This window comes from Pan paniscus, chromosome X (genome assembly GCF_029289425.2).
Source record: "Pan paniscus chromosome X, NHGRI_mPanPan1-v2.0_pri, whole genome shotgun sequence".
Taxonomy (NCBI): domain Eukaryota; kingdom Metazoa; phylum Chordata; class Mammalia; order Primates; family Hominidae; genus Pan; species Pan paniscus.
The window spans coordinates 20,603,255-20,625,843 of record NC_073272.2 but is presented as its reverse complement, the minus strand read 5'-3'; the positions used below and the strand labels follow the sequence as shown (position 1 = coordinate 20,625,843).

Genomic DNA, 22,589 nt, shown 5'->3' with positions numbered 1-22,589 from the left:
GTCCATGGGAGGGAAAGAACCACTAACAAAGGGGCAGCCTAAAGCCAAGAGTACTCAGTTCTTTAGAAATTAAGGATCCTATTTTTATGTTGGAACTTGGGTCTCTCAGAGCAAAGTTGGTTTTGGCTCTGAAATCCCTTTAACTTAGCTAATGATTTTTCTTACCTCAGCACACAAGAAGAGAAGAAATAAAGTGGATAGATAGCTGTGAATTCTGAAAGCCAGGCTCACTCCTACAGTAACAGTCAGTTACTGCAACTACTGTCAGTTACCTTTGAAACTGCAGCCCCTGCCGGTGACTCATCATCCACTGCAAACCCGAAAGCCATGTGTCCTCTTATGGCACAAACCCTTGGTATTTGTTTTAGTCTGTTTTGTGTTGCTATAACAGAAAACCTGCAACTGGGTAATTTATAAAGAATGGAGGTTTATTTAGCTCATGGTTCTGGAGGCTGGGAAGTCCAAGATTGGGTGGCTGCATCCAGTGAGGCCCTCATGCTGTTTTATAGCATGGTGGAAAAGTGAAAGGAGCAGGGGAGAGAGAGCACTCACACACCAGAGAAAAGGGGGCTGAACTTCTTTAATTGCTAACTTATTCCCATGAGAAAGGCACTAATCCCTCTTAAAGACCTAATCACTTCTTAAAGACCCCACCTCCCAACATGGCCAAAATGGCAATAAAATTTTAACATGAGTTTCAGAGGGGACACACCATATTCAAATCATAGCAGTACCCCAAAGTCAAATGCTCACTCTTGGCATTTACCTTGGATTTGAAGGCCAAAAAATTCAGGGGTCTCAATGCAAAAACAGCAGAGTCTGGCACAAAAGGAACTTATTTACAACACCTAGGACTCTGTGAGGAAGACAGGGGACCTGAAAGGGGTCAGCAGCACGTCTCCTGCATTCCTCAAGAGGCCCTTAAGAGTAATTAGTAGTCTCCTTATGGTCCCTTTTATGGTCACCAGATTGGTCAAAAGATAACATTTAAAGATCTTAACTGGCTTTGTTTGTGATTCTAGAATCAGGCAACACTTCCTTCTGTAAAAATAAAGTGTTCTGATAAGCTGAGCAGAGGAGGTTGGTTTTATAGACAGAGAAAAACTGAAGAAAGCAGAACCAAAGGACAAAAAGCAGACTGGTTGTTTCAAAGTTACCTTCCTTGTAAGACAGCAGGGAAATAACAATAAACAAATAATTGATTGGTTAACATCAGGTTACTTTTTGTTGTAAGGCAGAGGGAACTTCATTATTATGCCAATTGAAGCTGGCCTGAGATGACACAGGACCTCAGCATGGGTGACCCCATTTTGACTTTTAGTCTAGTCTGTTGGGGCCTGGTGAAGGAGCTTAGTCCAAAACAATGGGCTCCTACAATTTTCATTTAACAGTATGCATAAGCAAGGCCCCATCTTACCAATGAAGGTGTCAAACCATATTAATTATAGGGCTCAATCCAAGTGTATTCACTTTGTATCTCCAACATACACACACACAAAAATACGCTTTTTCAAACAATACACTCCCACAGATTCCCCCCAAGAATCCAATATGGTTCTCATCCCGGAAGGGTGGATCCCTTAATTGAGGATCACTGGCTTATAAAATCTCCAAAGAAGATCACAGTTTAAAGATGGAAAGACTTTATTCCATGAATAACCTGGTATTCCTCCTGTCTCCCTCAGTCACTCACAGATGTCAAGCTTAGTAGTTTTCTCTTGTGCTGTATGAGTTCCTTTCAGGATGTTTTCAAACCGCTGTGGCCTCCTGGTTAGGTGGCACTCACGAGAACACCACTAGGTCCAACCCAGTTTCTCACTGGCAATATGTAGGTACTAATGCTGAAACCAAATCCTATTACTGACATTTAACCTAATCTTACCAATAACAGCTTGCTAGGGACTTCCAAAACCCATACTATGCATCTGTTTGTGGGATGAATTGGGATCTGCTTTTCTCTGCTACTGACTATGAATTTCAGGGGTGTTGGAAAGGACTGTACTTGTGATTTGGGCCTAGCTGTTTCAGGGAGCCTGAGGGAAGCTCTCATTTGTGTTTAGCCAAGGTTGGTGACATCAGGTTTCATCAAGTCTTCATATCTATGCACTACATAGAAAGCCTTTAAAAACTCATTAAAGTCAATGCTTCCATCTTTGTTCAAGTCCATTATGTTGGCAAGCTTATTGACTTGGGAATCATCAATATGAACATTGTAGTGAGAACTAAAAAGTTTCCACATGGCACGAAATTCTTCCATGGAGATCAGGCCTAAAAGAATATAGGAGAAGGTTGTGAGTGTTCATTTTAAGACCCACCTAAGGCAAGGGTTGGGGAACCCACACTGATTAAATAGCCCCAGTTAGAAACTCACTAAACTGCCTAATCATGAAGATACTGAAGGATATGGAAGAGTAAGATCATAAATGTAAGAAACAATATCTCACTTTCAACTACCAAGGGATCCTGAACTTATTCTAAAGCCAGAATGAGCAAACAGTGAAGAAATGGGGACGGGGTTGTTGACTATGGGACTAAATGTGGTATAGAAATTACAAGACCTAAAATAGAAAGGTGAGGTGCATGGAAGGAGGGCAGAGAGGAGGATGACATCAAAGCAGAGGGAGAAGATACCGTGGGAGTCAATAAGAGGATTACAAACAACGGTGCTGCCTTTTTCATAGGCAATCATTTACTTTAATGTGTTGATCATTGATTTTTTTTTTTCGGTGTTCAAAGGTCTCTGCATTAGGGGATTATCTGATGAGTTTTTAAAAATTTGAAAATAAGTAATTGTGCATCAAAGCTAAAGGCAGAAGGCCGGGCGCAGTGGCTCACGCCTGTAATCCCAGCACTTTGGGAGGCTGAGGTGGGCAGGTCATCTGAGGTCGGGAGTTCGAGACCAGCCTGACCAACATGGAGAACCCCATCTCTACTAAAAATAAAAATTATCAGGGTGTGGTGGTGCATGCCTGTAATCCCAGCTACTCAGGAGGCTGAGGCAGGAGAATTGCTTGAACCCGGGAGGCAGAGGTTGTGGTGAGCTGAGATCCCGCCATTGCACTCTAGCCTGGGCAACAAGAGCAAAACTCTGTCGCAAAAAAAAAAAAAAAAAAAAAAGCAGAAAATGACTTTTCATAGCCCTTACTCCCCAAAACAGAATCAGATTTCTAGGAATGATTTTTATGGCCGTGAGTAACTAAGATACTGAAATGGATAGTAAATCATCTTTTCATTTGTGCTGGTGATTTATAAAAAGTTATTTCAGTTTGACTGATGGCTACATAGGCTTCTGTAGGACTCTATGGTCTTGAATACAGAGTCTGCAGCCAAACTGAAATAACAATAATATTAAATGAGTTTCTTTTTCCCCTCAAGTTTCATCATGTTAGATGAAGAACAAAATAGATAAAATCAGAGTTCTGATTTCAGAGAACCAGATTAGCCTTTGCTTTCTACTACTGCTACCCCATTTTGACTTTTAGTCTAGTCTGTTGGGGCCTGGTGAAGGAGCTTAGTCCAAAACAATGGGCTCCTACAATTTTCATTTAACAGTATGCATAAGCAGGCCTCCATCTTACCAATGAAGGTGTCAAACCATATTAATTACAGGGCTCAATCAAAGTGTACTCATTTTGTATCTCCAACATACACACACACATACGCTTTTTAAATGGACTCATCCAAGTTCATTTATTTACCTGAGTGATCAGTGTCAATGGCATTAAATATGATTTCCAGGTCAGATCTGTATCTGTACAGAGTTTCAACTAGAGTAGAATGAGCCTAAAATAAAGATTTTCTAAGTGTTAGAACATATTGAATTCATGACACTAATCGCTTTTAGCAAATGTAACAAACAGAAAACATCATCAACAATTGAAATGATGTGATTTAGACAGAAATCTGAGAAGGCCAGCCTTCCCTTGGAGGCCCCACCCTCTTCATTCAGTCTGTGATCCTCAGGGGACAGGGCCAAAATGAATAAGGCAGCAGTAACTAACACAGCCACCATTTACAGAGAACTTTATGTGGATTATTTCATTCGGTCCTCTACAACAAGAATGAACAAGAACAGAACTATTATTATGTCCATTTTACAAATTTGAAAACAGGGAGATAAAGGAACTTTCCCAAGGGTCGCAGAGCTGGTGAGTGGGATTTAAATCTCGGCTGCCTGAAGCCAAGGCCTGTGATCTTAGTCACCATGGTAAACTGCCTCTGAAGTGACGTCAAAAGCCTCCTTCCTGGGGATATTTTAGTCTCTAACCTACCTTTTCTTCCCTTCTCTCTGCTCTTAACGTCTCATCTTCGCTGCAAATGATCACCCAAGTTCTAGCTCCAACCAGCTCCTTTTCAGCTCAATGTCATATTTAACTGCTGATGAATTGTTAACTAATAAGTATGGGGATCCGATAAATCTCCCTGATATTCACATTCTAAGAAAAGATTCTACATTTCAAAACTCTTTCAGACATATTCTGGGTCATGTCAGCAAGTCTGTACACTCAGGCTTAACAAGCAATACATTAAGTATTGGAAATGGTATGTTGTATAAAAGCATGGATGTCAGGCCAGGCACAGGGGCTCATGCCTGTAATCCCAGCACTTTGGGAGGCCGAGGTGGGCAGATCACTTGAGGTCAAGAGTTCAAGACCAGCCTGGTCAACATGGTGAAACCCCATCTCCACTAAAAATATAAAAATTAGCTGGGTATGGTGGCAGGCGCCTGTAATCTCAGCTACTTGGGAAGCTGAGACAGGAGAGTCACTTGAGCGTGGCAGGCAGAGGTTGCAGTGAGCCGAGATTGCACCACTGCACTCCAGCCTGGGCAACAGAGCGAGACTCCACCTCAAAAAACAAACAAAAAGCATGGATGTCATATCTCCCCTTCTGCTAGACAGCACTTACAAAAAAAAATCCAGTATTTGATGTGGACTTGCTTGTGGAAGCTTTTTCTTTTTTCTTTTTGCTTATCCTGGGAACACACAAATTTGCTGAACAGACCGCAGTGTACCTGGGAGATTCCCCTTCGGCTTTTCCTAAGACTGCCACTCCATCTATTAGATTATCCCACTCCCAGCTTCTCTTTTTTTGAGACGGAGTCTCGCTCTGTCACCCAGGCTGGAGTGCAATGGTGCGATCCTGGCTCGCTGCAACCTCCGCCTCCTGGGTTCAAGCAATTCTCCTGCCTCAGCCTCTTGAGTAGCTGGGATTACAGGTGGGCACCACCACACCTGGCTGATAATTGTATTTTTAGTAGAGACGGGGTTTCACCATGTTGGTCAGGCTGGTCTCGAACTCCTGACCTCGGGATCTGCCCGCCTTGGCCTCCGAAAGTGCTGGGATTACAGGCGTGAGCCACTGTGCCTGGCCACTCCCAGCTTTTCAAAGGACTAAGTTATGTTTCACCCTGGCCAGGTTTTAGCTGGGGCTATGTTTCACTTGCCTCTTGTACAGGTTTTTCAATGCGGATATTCTGGAAGCTGGACATGTATTCAACGTTTCCATTTTGGTCTATGTTTACCAGATTCGAACTGAGGGATCTCCATGGTAAGTTCAGCCCCAAAATGTTCTCCATGCAAAAAGCCCACTGGCTCACAGAAAGTTTTCCTAACAACAACAATAACAAAGCCCAAATGATTTGTTAAAATATGATTTTAAAGAATGCAACCTCCTTGGGAGAGCCAGGGCAGCATGGGGCCAGCTGCTCTCCCTCATAATTTATCCTCCCAGGCCCTGCAGCCCTGAAGGAGAACTAACTCAAGGATATCTTCAGTGTTCCACAGATCGTGTCCTTCCTGTCACCTGTAAGAAATCAGACTTTAGGTGTTAGATTTTTTTTTCCTTTTTTTGATTAACAAAGTAAGGTATGCTTATTTATTTATTTATTTTTTTGAGAAGGAGTCTGGCTCTTTTCACCCAGGCTGGAGTGCAGTGGTGCCATCTCAGCTCACTGCAACCTCCGCCTCCTGGGTTCAAGTGATTCTCCTGCCTCAGCCTCCCAAGTATCTGGGATTACAGGTGTACGCCACCATACCCGGCTAATTTTTTTGTACTTTTAGTAGAGATAGAGTTTCACCATGTTGGCCAGGCTGGTCTTGAACTCCTGACCTCAAGTCATCTGCCCACCTCAGCCTCCCAAAGTGCTGGGATTACAGGTGTGAGCCACTATGCGCGGCCTAGGTTTGCTTATTATAGAAGATTTGAAAAACACAAAAGAATACAAAGAATAAAAGATGTATTATTCACCTGTCATTTCACAACTAATATTCTTTTCCTCCTAATATATGTAATTTTTCAAAACACAAATATCTTTATTACATATAGGCTGTTTCTATTTTTATACAGATATCCATTTGGCCCAGCATCGTTTATTGAAAAGACTCCTTTGCCCACTGCTCAGCAGTGGGACCTTCAAGTGTCTATATATGCATGAATATGTTTCAGGATTCTCTACTTGCTTCCATTGTCTATATGGGTATTCTTGTGCCAATTGCATGCCATTCTAATTACTGTACTTTTATAATAGATCTTGATATATAATAGGGAAAGTCTTCCCACCTTATTCTTTTTCTTCAGGAACATCTTGGCTATTTGGGGCCTTTTGTAATTCCATATGACTTTTAGATACAGATTCTCAAGATCTACTGAAAAATCCCCACCTTGGGATTTTGACTGAGATTGCATTGAAACTATAGCTCAATTTGGGAGGAATTTGTACCTTGACAACTTCAACCCTTATAGTCCTTGAACACAGTAATACCCACCCATTTATTTCAGTCCCCTTTGATTTATCTTAATAATATCTTAGAAATCTCATACCTCCCCCGTCTCTACTAAAAATACAAAAAATTAGCCAGGCATGGTGGCGGGCGCCTGTAGTCCCAGCTACTTGGGAGGCTGAGGCAGGAGGATGGCATGGACCCAGGAGGCAGAGCTTGCAGTGAGCCAAGATCGCGCCACTGCACTCCAGCCTGGGCGACAGAGCAAGACTCCGTCTCAAAAAAAAAAAAAGAAATCTCATACCTCATTCATTAGGTTTCTCCCACAGTACTTGATTATCTATTGTGAATGGTATCTTTTAAGATTTTTGTTATCTAAAAGCTAATTGCTGGCTACCCCAGCTATCAATTTATTCCCACTTAGCTCCAAAACTAGTCTTTTTTTTTTTTTTTTTTTTTTGCACGTTTTGTGATACTAGAGCTGGACCCTGTAATCATTTCCTCTTTGGCAGCTTGTATAACGTTAGTCTCTGTTAGTAGACAGTGCAGGAAGAACACTGCAAAGGATAGCAAAAGAAAAAGCTTTTCTTTCTGGTTCTGGTGTGCCTTGCTTCTTGTTTCTACAGCACCGCATGGTTAGCATGTGTGGAAAATGTAGTGGCACCCACCTTCTAGTAAATTTCACTGACACCACAGCCCATGGCTTCCTCGCCATTAGTGTGTGGGAGACGCGGTGGTGCACAGCCCAAAGAGAGTCTTGCTGGCACCTCAGTGGGTGGCTCCATCCTCTCCAGTCCTGGCCCACCAGCCGGAGACCCAACTGTAACTTGAGGCACCTCAGTGAACTTCTGCCCTATCCAGCGGACCATAGCCACATCCTCACCAATGAGGGCTTGATCTCATCTCTTGATTGGGAGTAGGGGGTCCCTTCCAAGTTTTTCCTTCCTTGGGTCCTCTCTCTCAGCCTTAGACAGCAGCTCCTCCCTACACTTGCACTGGTTATTTGTTTTCTCTCTCTCTCTCTCTCTCTCTCTCTCTCTCTCTCTCTCTCGCGCCATGGTTTCGTCAACTTCAACAGTTCCCTCAAAGAACCATTTTTTGGCCGGGCACAGTGGCTCATGCCTGTAATCACAGCACTTTGGGAGGCCAAGGCAGGTGGATCACCTAAGGCCAAGAGTTGCAGACCAGCCTGGCTAACATGATGAAACCTTGTCTCTACTAAAAATACAAAAATAATTAGCTGGGCGTGGTGGCATATGCCTGTAGTCCCAGCTACTTGGGGAGGCTGAAGCAGAAGAATTGCTTTAACCTGGTAGGCAGAGGTTGCAATGAGACAAGATCGTGCCACTGCACTCCAGCCTGGGTGACAGAGGGAGACTCCATCTCAAAACAAAACAAAACAAAAACAAATTTTTTTTTTTTACTTTGTTAATCATATCTTTTACATTTAAGGTTATCATCAATGCCTCTCTAATTTGCATCCCATAAATTCTAATACATTGTATTTTCATTGTCATTCAGTTTCAGCAATCTAATTTCCATTGTGATTCTCTTTGAGCCAAGGATTATTTCTTTTTTTTTTTTTTTTTTTGAGACAGAGTCTCGCTCTCTCTCCCAGTCTGGAGTGCAGTGGCGCAATCTCGGCTCACTGCAAGCTGCGCCTCCTGGGTTCATGCCATTCTCCTGCCTCAGCCTCCCGAGTAGCTGGGACTACAGGCGCCCGCCACCACGCCTGGCTAATTTTTTGTATTTTTAGTAGAGACGGGGTTTCACTGTGTTAGCCAGGATGGTCTCCATCTCCTGACCTCGTGATCCACCCTCCTCGGCCTCCCAAAATGCTGGGATTACAGGCATGAGCCACCACGTCTGGCTGGAGCCAAGGATTATTTCTATATTTCTCATTTCCAAGCCAAAGGGTGATTTTATTACTATCTTATGTTACTGAGTTGTATATGTCAGAGACTTTATTCTGTAATGTTTCCAATTCTTCAAAACCTATTGAGATTCACTTTATGTTCCAGTGTGTGGTCACTTTTTGTAAATGGTCCATTTGTGCTTGATAAGAACATGCATTCTGAAATTTGGGTACAGAGTTCTATGTAGTCTTTTAAGAAAAAAGTTTGCTGGCCAGGCGCGGTGGCTCACGCCTGTAATCCCAGCACTTTGGGAGGCCAAGGCGGGTGGATCACGAGGTCAGGAGATCAACACCATTCTGGCTAACACAGTGAAACCCCACCTCTACTAAAAATACAAAAAATTAGCTGGGCGTGGTGGCACACACCTGTAGTCCCAGCTACTCGGGAGGCTGAGGCAGGAGAATTGCTTGAACCCGGGAGGCGGAGGTTGCAGTGAGCCGAGATCACGCTACTGCACTCCAGCCTGGGCGACAGAGCAAGACTCCATCTCAAAAAAAAAAAAAAGAGTCTGCTAATCTTTTATCTGTTTGTTCTTTTAGTTCCTGAGAGAGGAGTATTAAAACCTCCCTCTATCGTGGTAGATTTTTCTACTTCTACTTTTTATTCTGTCAATTTTTGTTTTGAATAGTTTTGAAGCTATATGAATAAGTACATACACATTTAGAATGGATTCAATTGGCATAATTAATATTTTATCATTATGAAATGTCCTTTTTTATTTCTAGTAATATATACTTCCTTAGAGTCTACTTTGCCTGATACTAATAAAGCTGTCTTAGCTTTGTTTTTGTTAGTGTTTTCATGGTATATGTTTTTCCAAATTTAATTTCCAGTGTTTTGTGTATATGATTCTATGGTCTAATTTTGCAACTGTTGAGAAATCTATCAGTCTAATTGTTATCTCTTTGTAGCAATATGTGTTTCCTCTCTGCCTGCTTTTTAAAGATTTTTTCTTTGCTACTGGTGCTCTGGAGTTTCACAACAAATGTGTGTAGGTGTGGATTTAACTTCATTTATTCTACTTGAGAATCACTGTTCCTCTTTATGAATTTGAGTCTTTTATCAATTCTGGAAATGTCTTAGCCATTACCATGTCAAATATATGGTCTCTTACATTCTATTCTCTCCTCCCAGTACTCTGAGTAGGTGTATGTTCAACTTCTCATTTTATTGTTCATAACTCTTTTTTTGTTTGTTTGAGACAGAGTTTCACTCTTGTCACCCAGGCTGGAGTGCAATGGTGCGGTCTCGGGTCACTGCAACCTCTGCCTCCTGGGTTCAAGCAATTCTCCTGTCTCAGCCTCCCAAGTAACTGGGATTACAGGTGCCTGCCACCATGGCCGGCTAATTTTTTGTTTTTTTTTGTATTTTTAGTAGAGGTGGGGTTTCACCATGTTGGCCAGGCTGGTTTCAAACTCCTGACCTCATGTGATCTGCCCGCCTCAATCTCCCAAGGTGCTGGGATTACAGGCATGAGCCACTGCGCCTGGCCTGTTTATAACTCCTAAACTAATTCTTTCTTGAGTAGCGTCTAATCTTCCGTTTAACCCATTCATTATGCTTTTTCTTTTTTTAACAAGCATATTTTCTATCTCTTTGGTTTTTCTTCAAATCATTCCCAAATGCATGTTTCTGATTCCATATTTCCTTTGAACATATTTATTTGATAATTCCAATATTTGATGTCCTCGGGGAAATAATTGTTGTTTCTGCTGACTCTCACTCATGGTAGTTTGTATCCTTGTTTGTTTGGTAATTTTTGATTGTGAGCTCATGTGAGTTGATCTTAATCTCTGGATACGTGAGTGGCCAAAATTAGGGATGCTTCCCTCAAAGATAAATTTGCATTTGCTTGCCAGGAGTCAGGGAGCATTACAGACTTAGGACAACTTTAGCCACTTTGAGGGTCCAAGCATGATGATGGAAGTCTCAAATTCAGCTTTTCCATCTTCCTACTATATTATAATTTAGTCTCAGAATTGATTGCTATACCAATATCAGCATTGGGCCCCAGGAAAATCTAGTCTTTTGTGCTTTCTTGTTGCTCCATGCTCCCACATGTGGTTTCAAATCATCTTTCACAGAAAGTGAAGATGCAGCTGGAAGATTCACGTGACTGTGAGGCTGGTAAATGCATTAACATTCTACATCCTCCAAAATCTAGCTGTTTGTTAACAAGAAGGCCCTCCAGAACATCTAGTCTAGCATACTATCAGAATAGAGGTTTAGGGCCGGGTGGCTCACGCCTGTAATCCCAGCACTTTGGAAGGCCAAGGCGGACGGATCATGAGGTCAGGAGTTTAAGACCAGCCTGAACAACATGGTGAAACCCCATCTCTACTAAAAATACAAAAATTAGCTGGGCGTGGTGGTGTATGCCTATAATCCTAGCTACTTAGGAGGCTGAGGCAGGAGAATTGCTTAAACCCAGGAGGTGGAGGTCATAGTGAGCTGAGATCGTGCCACTGCACTCCAGCCTGGGCAACAGAACAAGACTCTGTCTCAAAAAAAAAAAAAGTTTAATTCAGGGTTGTTGTTAGTTTTCCAAGTTGAAAATAGCTTGCTAAAAGGGAGAAATATGCCTTTTTTGAGCAAATAATGGATTATATTTTATTTTTATCTCTATTCTTCCTTCTTAGTAAAAATGGAGAACTGAAATCCTAAGGAAGCAAGGAAAATGAAAAGTGATCTGTATGTAACTTGGTGTGTTAAGAAATGGTAAATGTTATGCAAATTTGTTACCTGATTTTCTGTGGTCTTGAAGTTGGAAAGCACGAGTAAGGTCACTTTTTCGTGAAATCACTCTCTCTCTTAATATCTTGATGGCGCTGTTTTCCATAGTATCCACTCTGCAAAGAAAACAATAATTAGGTAAAAGTAACATAAATCATCCTGTTGTGTTTCATTTTAATGTGCAATATTACTATTTATGAATTTTTACTTTAAATGAATTGCCCAGATTCTCACATATCGCTACTAGATGGTAAATATATGCATATGTATATGTATGTGTATGTGTGTGTGCATGCACACATGCATTTCATGAAGTTTTAAAAGGATTACAAATAGTATTTTCTTTTGAATGTCAAAACTCACATGAACAATCATTTGAAAAGAAGGAAAATAAAGAGGAACTTACTATACCAGATATTGAAATTTATCATTAAATCACTGAGCTAAAACAACAGATATTGACACAAGAGAAGACTGATACATGAGTAGAACATAATAGAAATTTCATAAACAAAGGCCGGGTGTGGTGGCTCACACTTGTAATCCCAACACTTTGGGAGGCCGAGGCGGGTGGATGACAAAGTCAAGAGATCGAAACCATCCTGGCCAAAATTGTGAAACCCCGTCTCTACTAAAAATACAAAAATTAGCTGGGCATGGTGGCACGTGCCTGTAGTCCCAGCTACTTGGGAGGCTGAGGCAGGAGAATTGCTTGAACCCAGGAGGCGGAGGTTGCAGTGAGCTGAGATTGCACCATTGCACTCCAGCCTGGGCAATAGAGCCAGACTCCGTCTCAAAAAAAAAATTCATAAACATATCAAACTATGTATGGGAATAATATATATAATACAGAGGTATTGCAATTCAGTAGAAGAGGACAATTTTTAAAAAGAGTGCTAGGATAGTTAGCTAACAACCTAGACTTCAACCTCTACCTCAGACCATTTACAAAAATAAATTTTCAAATAAAGGAGGAACAGAGGAACAAAATAGTCACACACATACATATAATTACTGTTTTGTTCCTCTTTGTATTTTTTGTGCATGTACACACACACACACATATATGGCAAAATGATAGATGTAAATCCAGGCATATCAATAATAACATCATATGAGAATGGATTAAATAATCAAAAGGCAGAGATTGTGAAACTGGATAAAAGCAACAAAACAAGATCTAACTATTTGTTGTTAATAGGAGACACACTTTAGTTTCAAAAATACAAAGAGTTTAAAAGGAAAAAGACAAAAAGGAAATTCCATGCAAACGGCAAGCCTGAGAGCTAGAGTGGCATACCAATAGCAGACAAAATGGACTTTAAGACAAAAATTGTTACCAGAGACAAAGAGGGGTATTTTATAATGATAAAACAGTCCATCAAGAAGATGAAGCAATTATAAACACATGAGAACCTAACAACAGAGCTCAAAACTACATGAAGCAAAAACGGACAGAACTGAAGGGAGACATAGACAATTCAACAATAATATTGAGACTTCGATAGTCGACTTTCAGTAATGGATGAAACAACTAGGTGGAAAATCAACATGGAAAGAGAAGTCTTGAACAGCACTCAAACCAACTAGACCTCACAGATATGTATAAAACACTCCACCCAACAACAAGAGAATTACATTCTTCTATAGTACATGTGGAACATTCTCCACAATAGACTCGATGCTAGGCCATAATATAAGCCTTAATAGATTTAAAAGGATTAAGATCAAAGTATCTTTACTTTGAAGAAAATTTAGGATTTATTGAAAGAAATAAATTAATAACAAAGTAATTTGGGAAAATAAATAAATTAAAAATTAACAACAGAAGAAATTTGGGCAAGTCACAAATATGAGAAAATTAAACAACAAAATCTTAGCCAATAGGTCAAAGAAGAAATCACAGGAGAAGTCAGAAAATACTTTAAGATGAGTGAAAATGAAAATACAACATACCAAAACATATGAAGTAGTGCTTAGATAAAAATTTATAGCTATAGATGCCTATATTAAAAAAAGAAAAAAGATCTCGAATCAGTAACATAATCTTCCACTTTAAAAGATTGGAAAAAGGCTGGATGTGGTGGCTCATGCCTGTAATCCCAGCTACTTGGGAGGCTGAGGCAGGAGAATCGCTTGAACCTGGGAGGCAGAGGTTGCAGTGAACCGAGATCACGCCATTGCACTCCAGCCTGGGCAACAAGAGCAAAACTCCATCTCAAAAAAAAAATAAAAAAATAAAAAATTGGAAAAAAGAGTAAACTGAACCCAACATAAGCAGATAAAAGGAAATAATAAAGAATAGAGCAGTAAGAAATGAAATAGAGAATGGAAAGATAATAAAGAAAAATCAACAAAACTAAAAATTGGTTCTTTGAAACTAAATTGTCAAACTTTTATAATGTCCAAGAAAAAAAAGAAAAAAGACTCAAATTTCTAAAATCAAGAGTGAGAGGGGACATCACTACTGACCTTACAAAAGTAAGAAAGATTATAAAGAAATACTAAGAACAATTGTAGACCAACAAATTAGATAACATAGATGAAAAGGACAAATTGCTAGAATGACACAAACGATCAAAACTGACTAGGAAGAAATTAAAAAACTGGACATGCCTGTAACAAGTAAAAAGACTAAGTAATCAAATGATTCGCAAAGACAAGCCCAGAGCCAGATGGCTTCACTGGTGAATTCTATGAAACATTTAAGGAAGAATTAATGCCAATCACTCACAAACTCTTCCAAAAAGAAGAGGTGGGAATACTGCCCACTTAGAAGCTAGTATTACCTTGATACAAAAACCAGATAAAGATCACAAGAAAACTACAGACCAGTATCTCTTATGAATATAGACACAAAATCCTCAACAAAATACTAGCAAATGGCATCCAGAAACATATAAAAAGGATTATACACCATGGGTAAGTGGGATTTATTCTAGGAATGCAAGCTTTGTCTAATAGCTGAAATCAACCAATGTAATATACCATATTAACACAGGACAAATAAACAATGGGGAAAGGACTCCCTATTCAATAAATGACATGGGGATAACTGGCTATTCATATGCAGAAGAATGAAACTGGACCTCTACCTATCACCATATGCAAAAATTAACTCAAGATGGATTAGACTTATTAATAAATGTAAGACCTCAAACTATAAAAATCCTAGAAGAAAACCTAGGACATACCCTTCTGGACATCAGCCTTAGCAAATAATTTATGACTAAGTCCTCAAGAGCAATTGTAACAAAAACAAACATTGACAAATGAGAACTAATTAAACTAAAGAACTTCTGCACAGCAAAAGAAAATATCAACAGAGTAAGCAGGCAACCTAAAGACTGGAAGAAAATCTTCACAAACTGTGTATGCAACAAAGGTCTAATATCCAGAATTTATAAGGAACTTAAACTATTCAACAAGCAAAAAACAAATAGCCCCATTAAAAAGCGGGCAAAGGATATGAACAAACACTTCTCAAAACAAGACCTATAAGCGGCCAACCAACATGAAAAAATGCTCAACATCACTGAACTTCAGAGAAATGCAAATCAAAACCACAATGAGATACCATCTCACACCAGTCAGAATGGCTATTATTCAGAAGTCAAAAAATAATAAATATTGGCAAGGCTGCAGAGAAAAGGGAATGCTTATACACCGCTGGTGTAAATGCAAACTAGTTCAGTCACTGTAGAAAGCACTTTGGAGATTTCTCAAAGAGCTAAAAATGGAACTCCCATTTGGACCCAGCAATCCCATTACTAGGTATATACCCAAAGGAAAATAAATCATTGTACCAAAAACACATGCAGTTGTATGTTCATCATAGAACTATTCCTAATAGCAAAAACACGGAATCAACCTAGGTGTCCATCAATGGTGGATTGGATAATGAAAATGCAATACATATACACCATGAAATAGTATACAACCATAAAAAAACCAAAATCATTTCTTTTGCAGCAACATGGATGCAGCTGGAAGCCATTATCCTAAGTGAATCAACATAGGAACAGAAAACCAAATGCCATATGTTCTCACTTTTAAGTGGGAGCTCACCATTGGGTACACATGGACATAAAGATGGGAAAAATAGACACTGGGAACTACTAGAGGGGGAGGCAGAAAGGAGGGCAAGGGCTGAACAACTAAGTATCGGGTATTATGCTCACTACCTGGGTGATGAAATCACTCATACATCAAACCCCAGCATCACACAATATACCCATGTAACAAATCTGCACATGTACTCCTTGAATCGAAAATAAAAGTTGAAATTTTAAAAAATCACAAAAATCACATGATCATCTCAATGCATGCAGAAAAAATTTATCTGATGAAATTCAACACTCTTTCATGATAAAAACACTACCCAAACTAGGCATAGAAAGAAACTTCTTCCACTTGACGAGAGGCATCTATAAAAATACACAGCTAACATTATACTTAATTATCAAAGAGTGAATGCATTCCCTTAAGATCAGAAATAAGACAAGTATATCTGCCCTCACCAGTTTTATTCAACACTGTACTGGAGGTTTTAGCCGGGATGATTATACAAGAAAAATAAATACAAGGGATCCAGATTGGAAAAGAAGTAAAACTGTCTCCATTAACAGATATGATCTAGGTTATAAAAAATCTCAATGACTCTACTAGAAAAAGATTAAAACTAACAAGTTAATCAAGATTGTACAAGATCAATATCCAAAAATCAATTGTATTTTTTTTTTTTTTTTTTGAGACGGAGTCTTGCTCCGTGGCCCAGGCTGGAGTGCAGTGGCGTGATGTTGGCTCACTGCAACCTCCGCCTCTCGGGTTCAAGCCATTCTTCTGCCTCAGCCTCCTGAGTAGCTGGGACTACAGGCGTGTGCCATCACACCCAGCTAATTTTTGTATTTTTAGTAGAGACAGGGTTTCACCATATTGGCCAGGCTGGTCTTGATCTCCTGACCTCGTGATCCACCCGCCTCAGCCTCTCAAAGTGCTAGGATTACAGGCATGAGCCACCGTGCCCGGCCAATCAATTGTATTTCTATACACTAGAAATCAAGAATCTAAAAATATAATTAAGAAAACAGGCCAAGTGTGGTGGCTCACATCTGTAATCCCAGCACTTTGGGAAGCCAAGACTGGAGGATCACTTGAGCCCAGGAGTTTCAGACCCAGCCTAGGCAACATAGTGCGACCCTGTCTCTACAGAAAATTGAAAAAATTAGCCGGGTGTGGTGGTGCACGCTAATTTTAATGTAAGGCCCAGGAATTTGAGGGTGCAGTGAGCTATGATCACATCACTGCACTCCAGCCTGGGTGACTGAGTGAGACCCTGTCTCCATAAAAAGAGAAAAGGAAAGAAAAGAAAAACAATTCCATTTACTATAGCAGCAAAAGGAATAAAATATTTAGAAATAAATTTAGCAAAATAAGTCCTAGACTTGTACACTGAAAAGTTCAAAATATTATTGGAGGAAATTAAAGAAGATTTAAATAGAACAATATTTCATGTTCATGGATTGGACAACTTAATATTGTTAAGATGATAATAGCCTTCAAATTGATCTACAGACTCAACATAATCCCTATCAAATTCTCAGCTGGTATTTTTGCAAATTGACAAGCTGATTCTGAAATTTACATGAAAATGCAAGGGACCCAAAATAGCCAAAACAATCTTTAAAAAGAAGTGCAAAGTTCAACTCACATTTACCAGTTTTAAAACTGTAGTAAGTTTGTAAAGTTACAATAATTAGGACAGTGTGGTACTAGCATTAGGATAGACATAGACATAGACAAATAGAATACAATTTAAAGGCCAGAAACAAACCCTTACATTATGATCAACTGATTTTTGACAAGAGTGCCAAGAAGGAAAGAACAGTCTTTGAGTCATGGTTCTGGGACAACTGGATATCCACATGTAAAAGAATAAAGCTGAACCCTTCCTTCACACCATACACAAAAATTAACTCAAAATGGATCAGAAACCTAAATGTAGGAGCTAAACCTATAAAACTCTTAGAAGAGAACATAGGAATGAATCCTTATGACTCTGAGTTAGGCAATGCCTTCTTAGATACAACACCACCAAAAAAGCACATAAATTGGATTTCATCAAAATGAAAAATGTTTGCACTACAAATAATACCACAGAGAAAGGGATAAGAGATCCCACAGAATGGGAGAGAATGTTTGCAAATCAAATATTGAACAAGTGGCCAGTCGTGGTGGCTCACGCCTGTAATCCCAGCACTTTGGGAAGCTGAAGCAGGTGGATCTCTTGAGCCCAGGAGTTCAAGATCAGCCTGGGCAACATGGTGAAATCCCGTCTCATCAAAAATACAAAAATTAGCCAAGTGTGCTGGCTTGTGCCTGTAGCCCCAGCTACTTCAGAGGCTGAGGCAGGAGGATCAACTGAGCCCCGCAGGCCAAGGCTGCAGTGAGCCATGATCGCCTTTGCCTGGGCAACAAAGTGAGACCCTGTCTCAAAAAAAATATATATATATATACTGAATAAGTGATGTGTATATAGAATAAAGAACTCTTGCAATGCAAAAATAGTGACAATTAAAAATGGAAAATGTACCTGAAATATAATATTTCTAAAGAAGATGTACAAATGTCCAATAAGCACATGGAAAGATCCTCGACATCATTAATCATTAGGGAAATACAACGCAACACTACAATGAGATTCTACCTCACACCACTAAGAGAACAATAAGAAAAAAGAGAGATCAAGCTGGGCGCGGTGGCTCACACCTGTAATCCCAGCACTTTGGGAGGCCGAGGCGGGCAAATCACCTGAGGTCAGGAGTTTGAGACCAGCCTGGCCAACATGGAGAAACCTCATCTCTACTAAACATACACAAATTAGCTGGGCATGGTGGCGCATGCCTGTAGTCCCAGCTACTCGGGAGGCTGAGGCAGGAGAATCACTTTAACCCAGGAGGTGGAGGTTGCAGTGAGCCAAGACTGTGCCACTGCACTCCAGCCTGGGGCAACAAGAGTGAAACTCTGTCTCAAAAAAATAAATAAATAAAAAGAGATCATAACAAGAGTTGGCAATGATGTAGAAAACCTGGAATCCTCACACACTGATGGTGGAAATGGTAAACTGGTTAGCTTCTTGGGAAAAAAGTTTGCAAGTTTCTCAAAATGTTAAACACAGAGTTACCATATAACCCAGCAATTCCATTACCAAGTATTTACTCAAGAGAAATGAAACATGTACACACAAAAACTTGCCCATGAATGTTCATAACACCATTGTTTATAATAGCCAACTAGTGGAAACACCCTAAATATCTATCAACTCATGAATGGACAAACAAAATGTGGTCTATCCATACAATGGAATATTATTCACCCATAAGAAGGAATGAAGTACTGATATAGAATACAACATGAATGACCTCAAAAACATTGTGCTGAGTGAAAGAGGCCAGCCACAAAAGACCACATACTGTGTGATCTCATTTATATGAAATGCCGAGAATAGGCAAATCCATAGAGACAGAAAATAGATTAGTGGTTGCCTAGGGCTGTGATGGGAGGAGGTGACTGAGAAATGACTGCTCAGTGGGTATGAGTTTTCTTTTTAGGATGGCAAAAATGTTCAAAAGTTAGATAATGGTGATAGTTGCAAAACTCTAAACGTACTGTCATTGAATTGTAAATGGGTAAACTTTGTGGTATGTAAATTACATCTCAACATAGCTGTTAAATTTGAGAATTTGTGTGTGTGTGTGTGTGTGTGTGTGCAGAGAGAGGCAGAGACAGAGAAAGAAATTTTCTAAACAAAGGTAAAAATCCAAAAATTATAATGAAATTATAAATAAATATGGTATGTTGTTTTTCAGATTGTCCAATGTTATAACCCTTTTGAAGTAGCTATTAAAATTTTAAACATATAAATTCCATAAATTCCACATTGTAAAATCTTACATTAAAAAAGCCACTAAAACTTATGGATATATGTCCACACACACACACACACACACACACACACACACACAGGATTTTTTCCAGCTTTATTGACATAAAGCTATAACATATTTATAACTGGCAAATAAAATTGTATATATTTAAGGTATACAATGTGATGATTTGATATACCTGTATCTCCAGATATCCTCCACCTCTCAGCCCCTGGCAACCACCATACTACTCTCTGTTTCTATGAGTTCAGCTTTTTTAGATTCCACATATAAGTGATGTCATACAGTATTTGTCTGACTTATTTCACTTAGCAAAATGCCCTCCAGGTTTATCCATGTTGTCATAATGTCAGGATTTCTTTTTTATGTTGGAATAATATTCCATTGTGCATGTACAATCAGCCCTCTGTATGCATGGGTTTCCCTTCAGTGGGTTTTTTTTTTTATTGAGACAGGGTCTCACTTTATTGCCCAACCTGGAGTGCAGTGGTGCAGTCTTGGCCCACTGCAGCCTTGACCTCCCAGGCTCAAGTGATTCTCCTGCCTCAGCCTCCAGAGTAGCTGGGATTACAGGTGTGCGCCATCATGTCCAGCTAATTTTTGTATTTTATGTAGAGATGGGGTTTCACCATGTTGCCCAGCTAGTCACGAACTCCTGGGCTCAAATGATCCTCCTGCCTCGGCCTCCCAAAGTGCTGGGACTACAAGCGTGAGCCACTGCGCTTGGCCAAATTTATTTTTTTTAAAACAGATGGTTGTGCCTGTACTTAACATGTACAGACTTCTTCTTGTCATTATTCCCTAAACAATACAGTATAACAACTATTGACATAGTGTTTATAGTGCATTTGGTATTATAAGTAATTTAGAGATGACTTAAAGTATATGGAAGGATGTGCATAGGTTTTATGCAAATACCATGCTATTTTATATAAGTGACTTGAGCATCCAGGGATTTCGGTATCTGAGAGGGCTCCTGGAACCAATTCCCTACAAATATCAAGGAATTACTAGATAGATAGATGATAGATAGATAGATAGATAGATAGATAGATAGATAGATAGATATAATGTGATATATCTATATATATATAATATATAAATCCACACACGTATATCAGTCACACTTTCTTTTTCTGTCTTGATAGACACTTGGGTTGTTACCATATCTTGACTATTGTGAATAATGCCACACTGAGCATGGGAATGCAAATATCTCTTCAAGATACTGATTTCATTTCCTTTGGATATATACCCAGTAGTGGGATTGCTGGATCATATGGTACTTCTATTTTTAATGTTTTGAGGAACTTCTATACCGTTTTCTATAATGGCTGTACTAATCCATATTCCTATCAACAGAGTACAAGCGTTCCCTTTTCTACACTCCCTGGTCAACACTTAGGTTTTGTCTTTTTGATAACAGCCATTCTAACCGGTGAGAGAGGGTATCTATCTCATTGTGGCTGTACATTGCATTTCCCTGATAATTAGTGACGTTGAGCATCTTTTCGTATACCTGTTGGCCATTTGTATGTCTTTGGGAAAATGTCTATTCAGGTCCTTTGCCTATTTTTTAAATTGGATTACTTGGTTTTTTTTTTTTTGCTGTTGAGTCGTATGAGTTCCTTATATATAGGAATGCTAGTTATAGCATTGTTTTTAAATGCAGAATCCTGGAACCAATCTGGATGTCTATCAATTGGATAAGATTTAGTTGCTCCATAACTGTTATGGTACATGTATACTACAGAATAATATGTATGTACTAAAAAGAATGAGTTAGGTCTATCTTTACTAACTTGCGGTGATGTTCACGATAAAATTTTTAGGGGAAAAATTCAGTTGCAGAATACAGTGTGCAGTGTGATTCTTTCTTAAAAAAATATACGTACGGCCGGGCGTGGTGGCTCACTACTGTAATCCCAGCACTTTGGGAAGCTGAGGCGGGCGGATCACAAGGTCAAGAGATCGAGACCATCCTAGCCAACATGGTGAAACCCCCTCTCTACCAAAAAAACAAAAATTAGCTGGGTGTGGTGGCGTGCACCTGTAGTCCCAGCTACTTGGGAGGCTGAGGCAGGAGAATTGCTTGAACCCAAGAGGCAGAGGTTGCAGTGAGCTGAGATCGCGCCACTGCACTCCAGCCTGGCAACAGAGCAAGACTCCGTCTCAAAAAAAAAAAAAAATGTACGTACAGGCTGGGCGTGGTAGCTCACACCTGTAATCTCAGCACTTTGGGAGGCCGAGGCAGGAAAATCACCTGAAGTCAGGAGTTCAATACCAGCTTGGCCAACAAGGTGAAACCCTGTCTCTACTAAAAATACAAAAATTAGCCCAGCGTGGTGGGGCATGCCCGTAGTCCCAGCTACTCGGGAGGCTGAGACAGGGGAATCACTTGAACCCAGTAGGTGGAGGTTGCAGTGAGCCAAGATCGTGCCACTGCACTCCAGCCTGGGCAACAGAGCAAGACTCCTTCTTTAAAAAAAAAAGTATGTACATTGTTTATCGTCTTTCTCTTCACACTGAGATATGTGTTTGATGAGGGGACTTCAGCCTATCTTGTATTATGTATGCCTAGAATAGTATCTGACACATGGCAGGTACTCAAAGGTTTTTTTTAATTCAATGACTGAATAAATGCTTGACTATTTTTGTAAGAGCAAGAAGAGGGTGGAAGGGGCCATTCTAAACTGCCAGTTTTAGTTACCTCTGGGGAAAAGGATAATTGAGAAAGGAGAGAAGTTGTTAACATTTTCTTTATTCTTCTTTGCTTTTTTTCAGTTGTTAACAACAAACATGTTAGTTCTATAATGTAAAAAATCTTAGACCGGGCGCAGTGGCTCATGCCTGTAATCCCAGTACTTTGGGAGGTCAAGGCAGGCAGATCACATGAGGTCAGGAGTTCAAGACCAGCCTGGCCAACATGGTGAAACCCCGTCTCTACCAAAAATATAAAATGTTAGCCAGGTGTTGTGGCGGGCCCTTGTAATCTCAGCTACTCAGGAGGCTGAGGCAGGAGAACAGCTTGAACCTGGGAGGCAGAGGTTGCAGGGAGCTGAGATCACGCCACTGCACTCCAGCCTGGGCTGCAGAGCGAGACTCCGTCTCAAAAAAACAAAAAACAAATGAAAAAAACAAAAAAAAAAAACAAAAAAACACTTAGAAAGATAATGTTAAAGGGAGAAAAGGAGTATAAGCTACAAATGCCATCACATGGAGAGAGACACTCAACTATTTGTCACATACACTTCTGGATAGAGAAGAGAAAG

The 22,589-nt window shown here is 40.0% G+C and overlaps 1 protein-coding gene across 7 annotated transcripts in view; it reads right to left on the bottom strand.

Moving 5' to 3' along the window:
• Positions 1 to 425: 425 nt before the first annotated feature.
• Positions 426 to 22,589, bottom strand: part of PPEF1 (protein phosphatase with EF-hand domain 1) — a 153,575-nt gene continuing 131,411 nt past the window's right edge. For all 7 annotated transcript variants that reach the window (XM_055106115.2, XM_055106112.2, XM_055106111.2 and 4 more), the window contains 4 exons: positions 11,381 to 11,487; positions 5,447 to 5,610; positions 3,699 to 3,783; positions 426 to 2,268 (listed from right to left, as the gene is read on the bottom strand). In XM_055106115.2, coding sequence (XP_054962090.1) covers positions 2,057 to 2,268; positions 3,699 to 3,783; positions 5,447 to 5,610; positions 11,381 to 11,487 — 568 coding nt within the window. In that variant the 3' untranslated portion in view covers positions 426 to 2,056. The remainder of the gene's footprint in view (positions 2,269 to 3,698; positions 3,784 to 5,446; positions 5,611 to 11,380; positions 11,488 to 22,589) is intronic.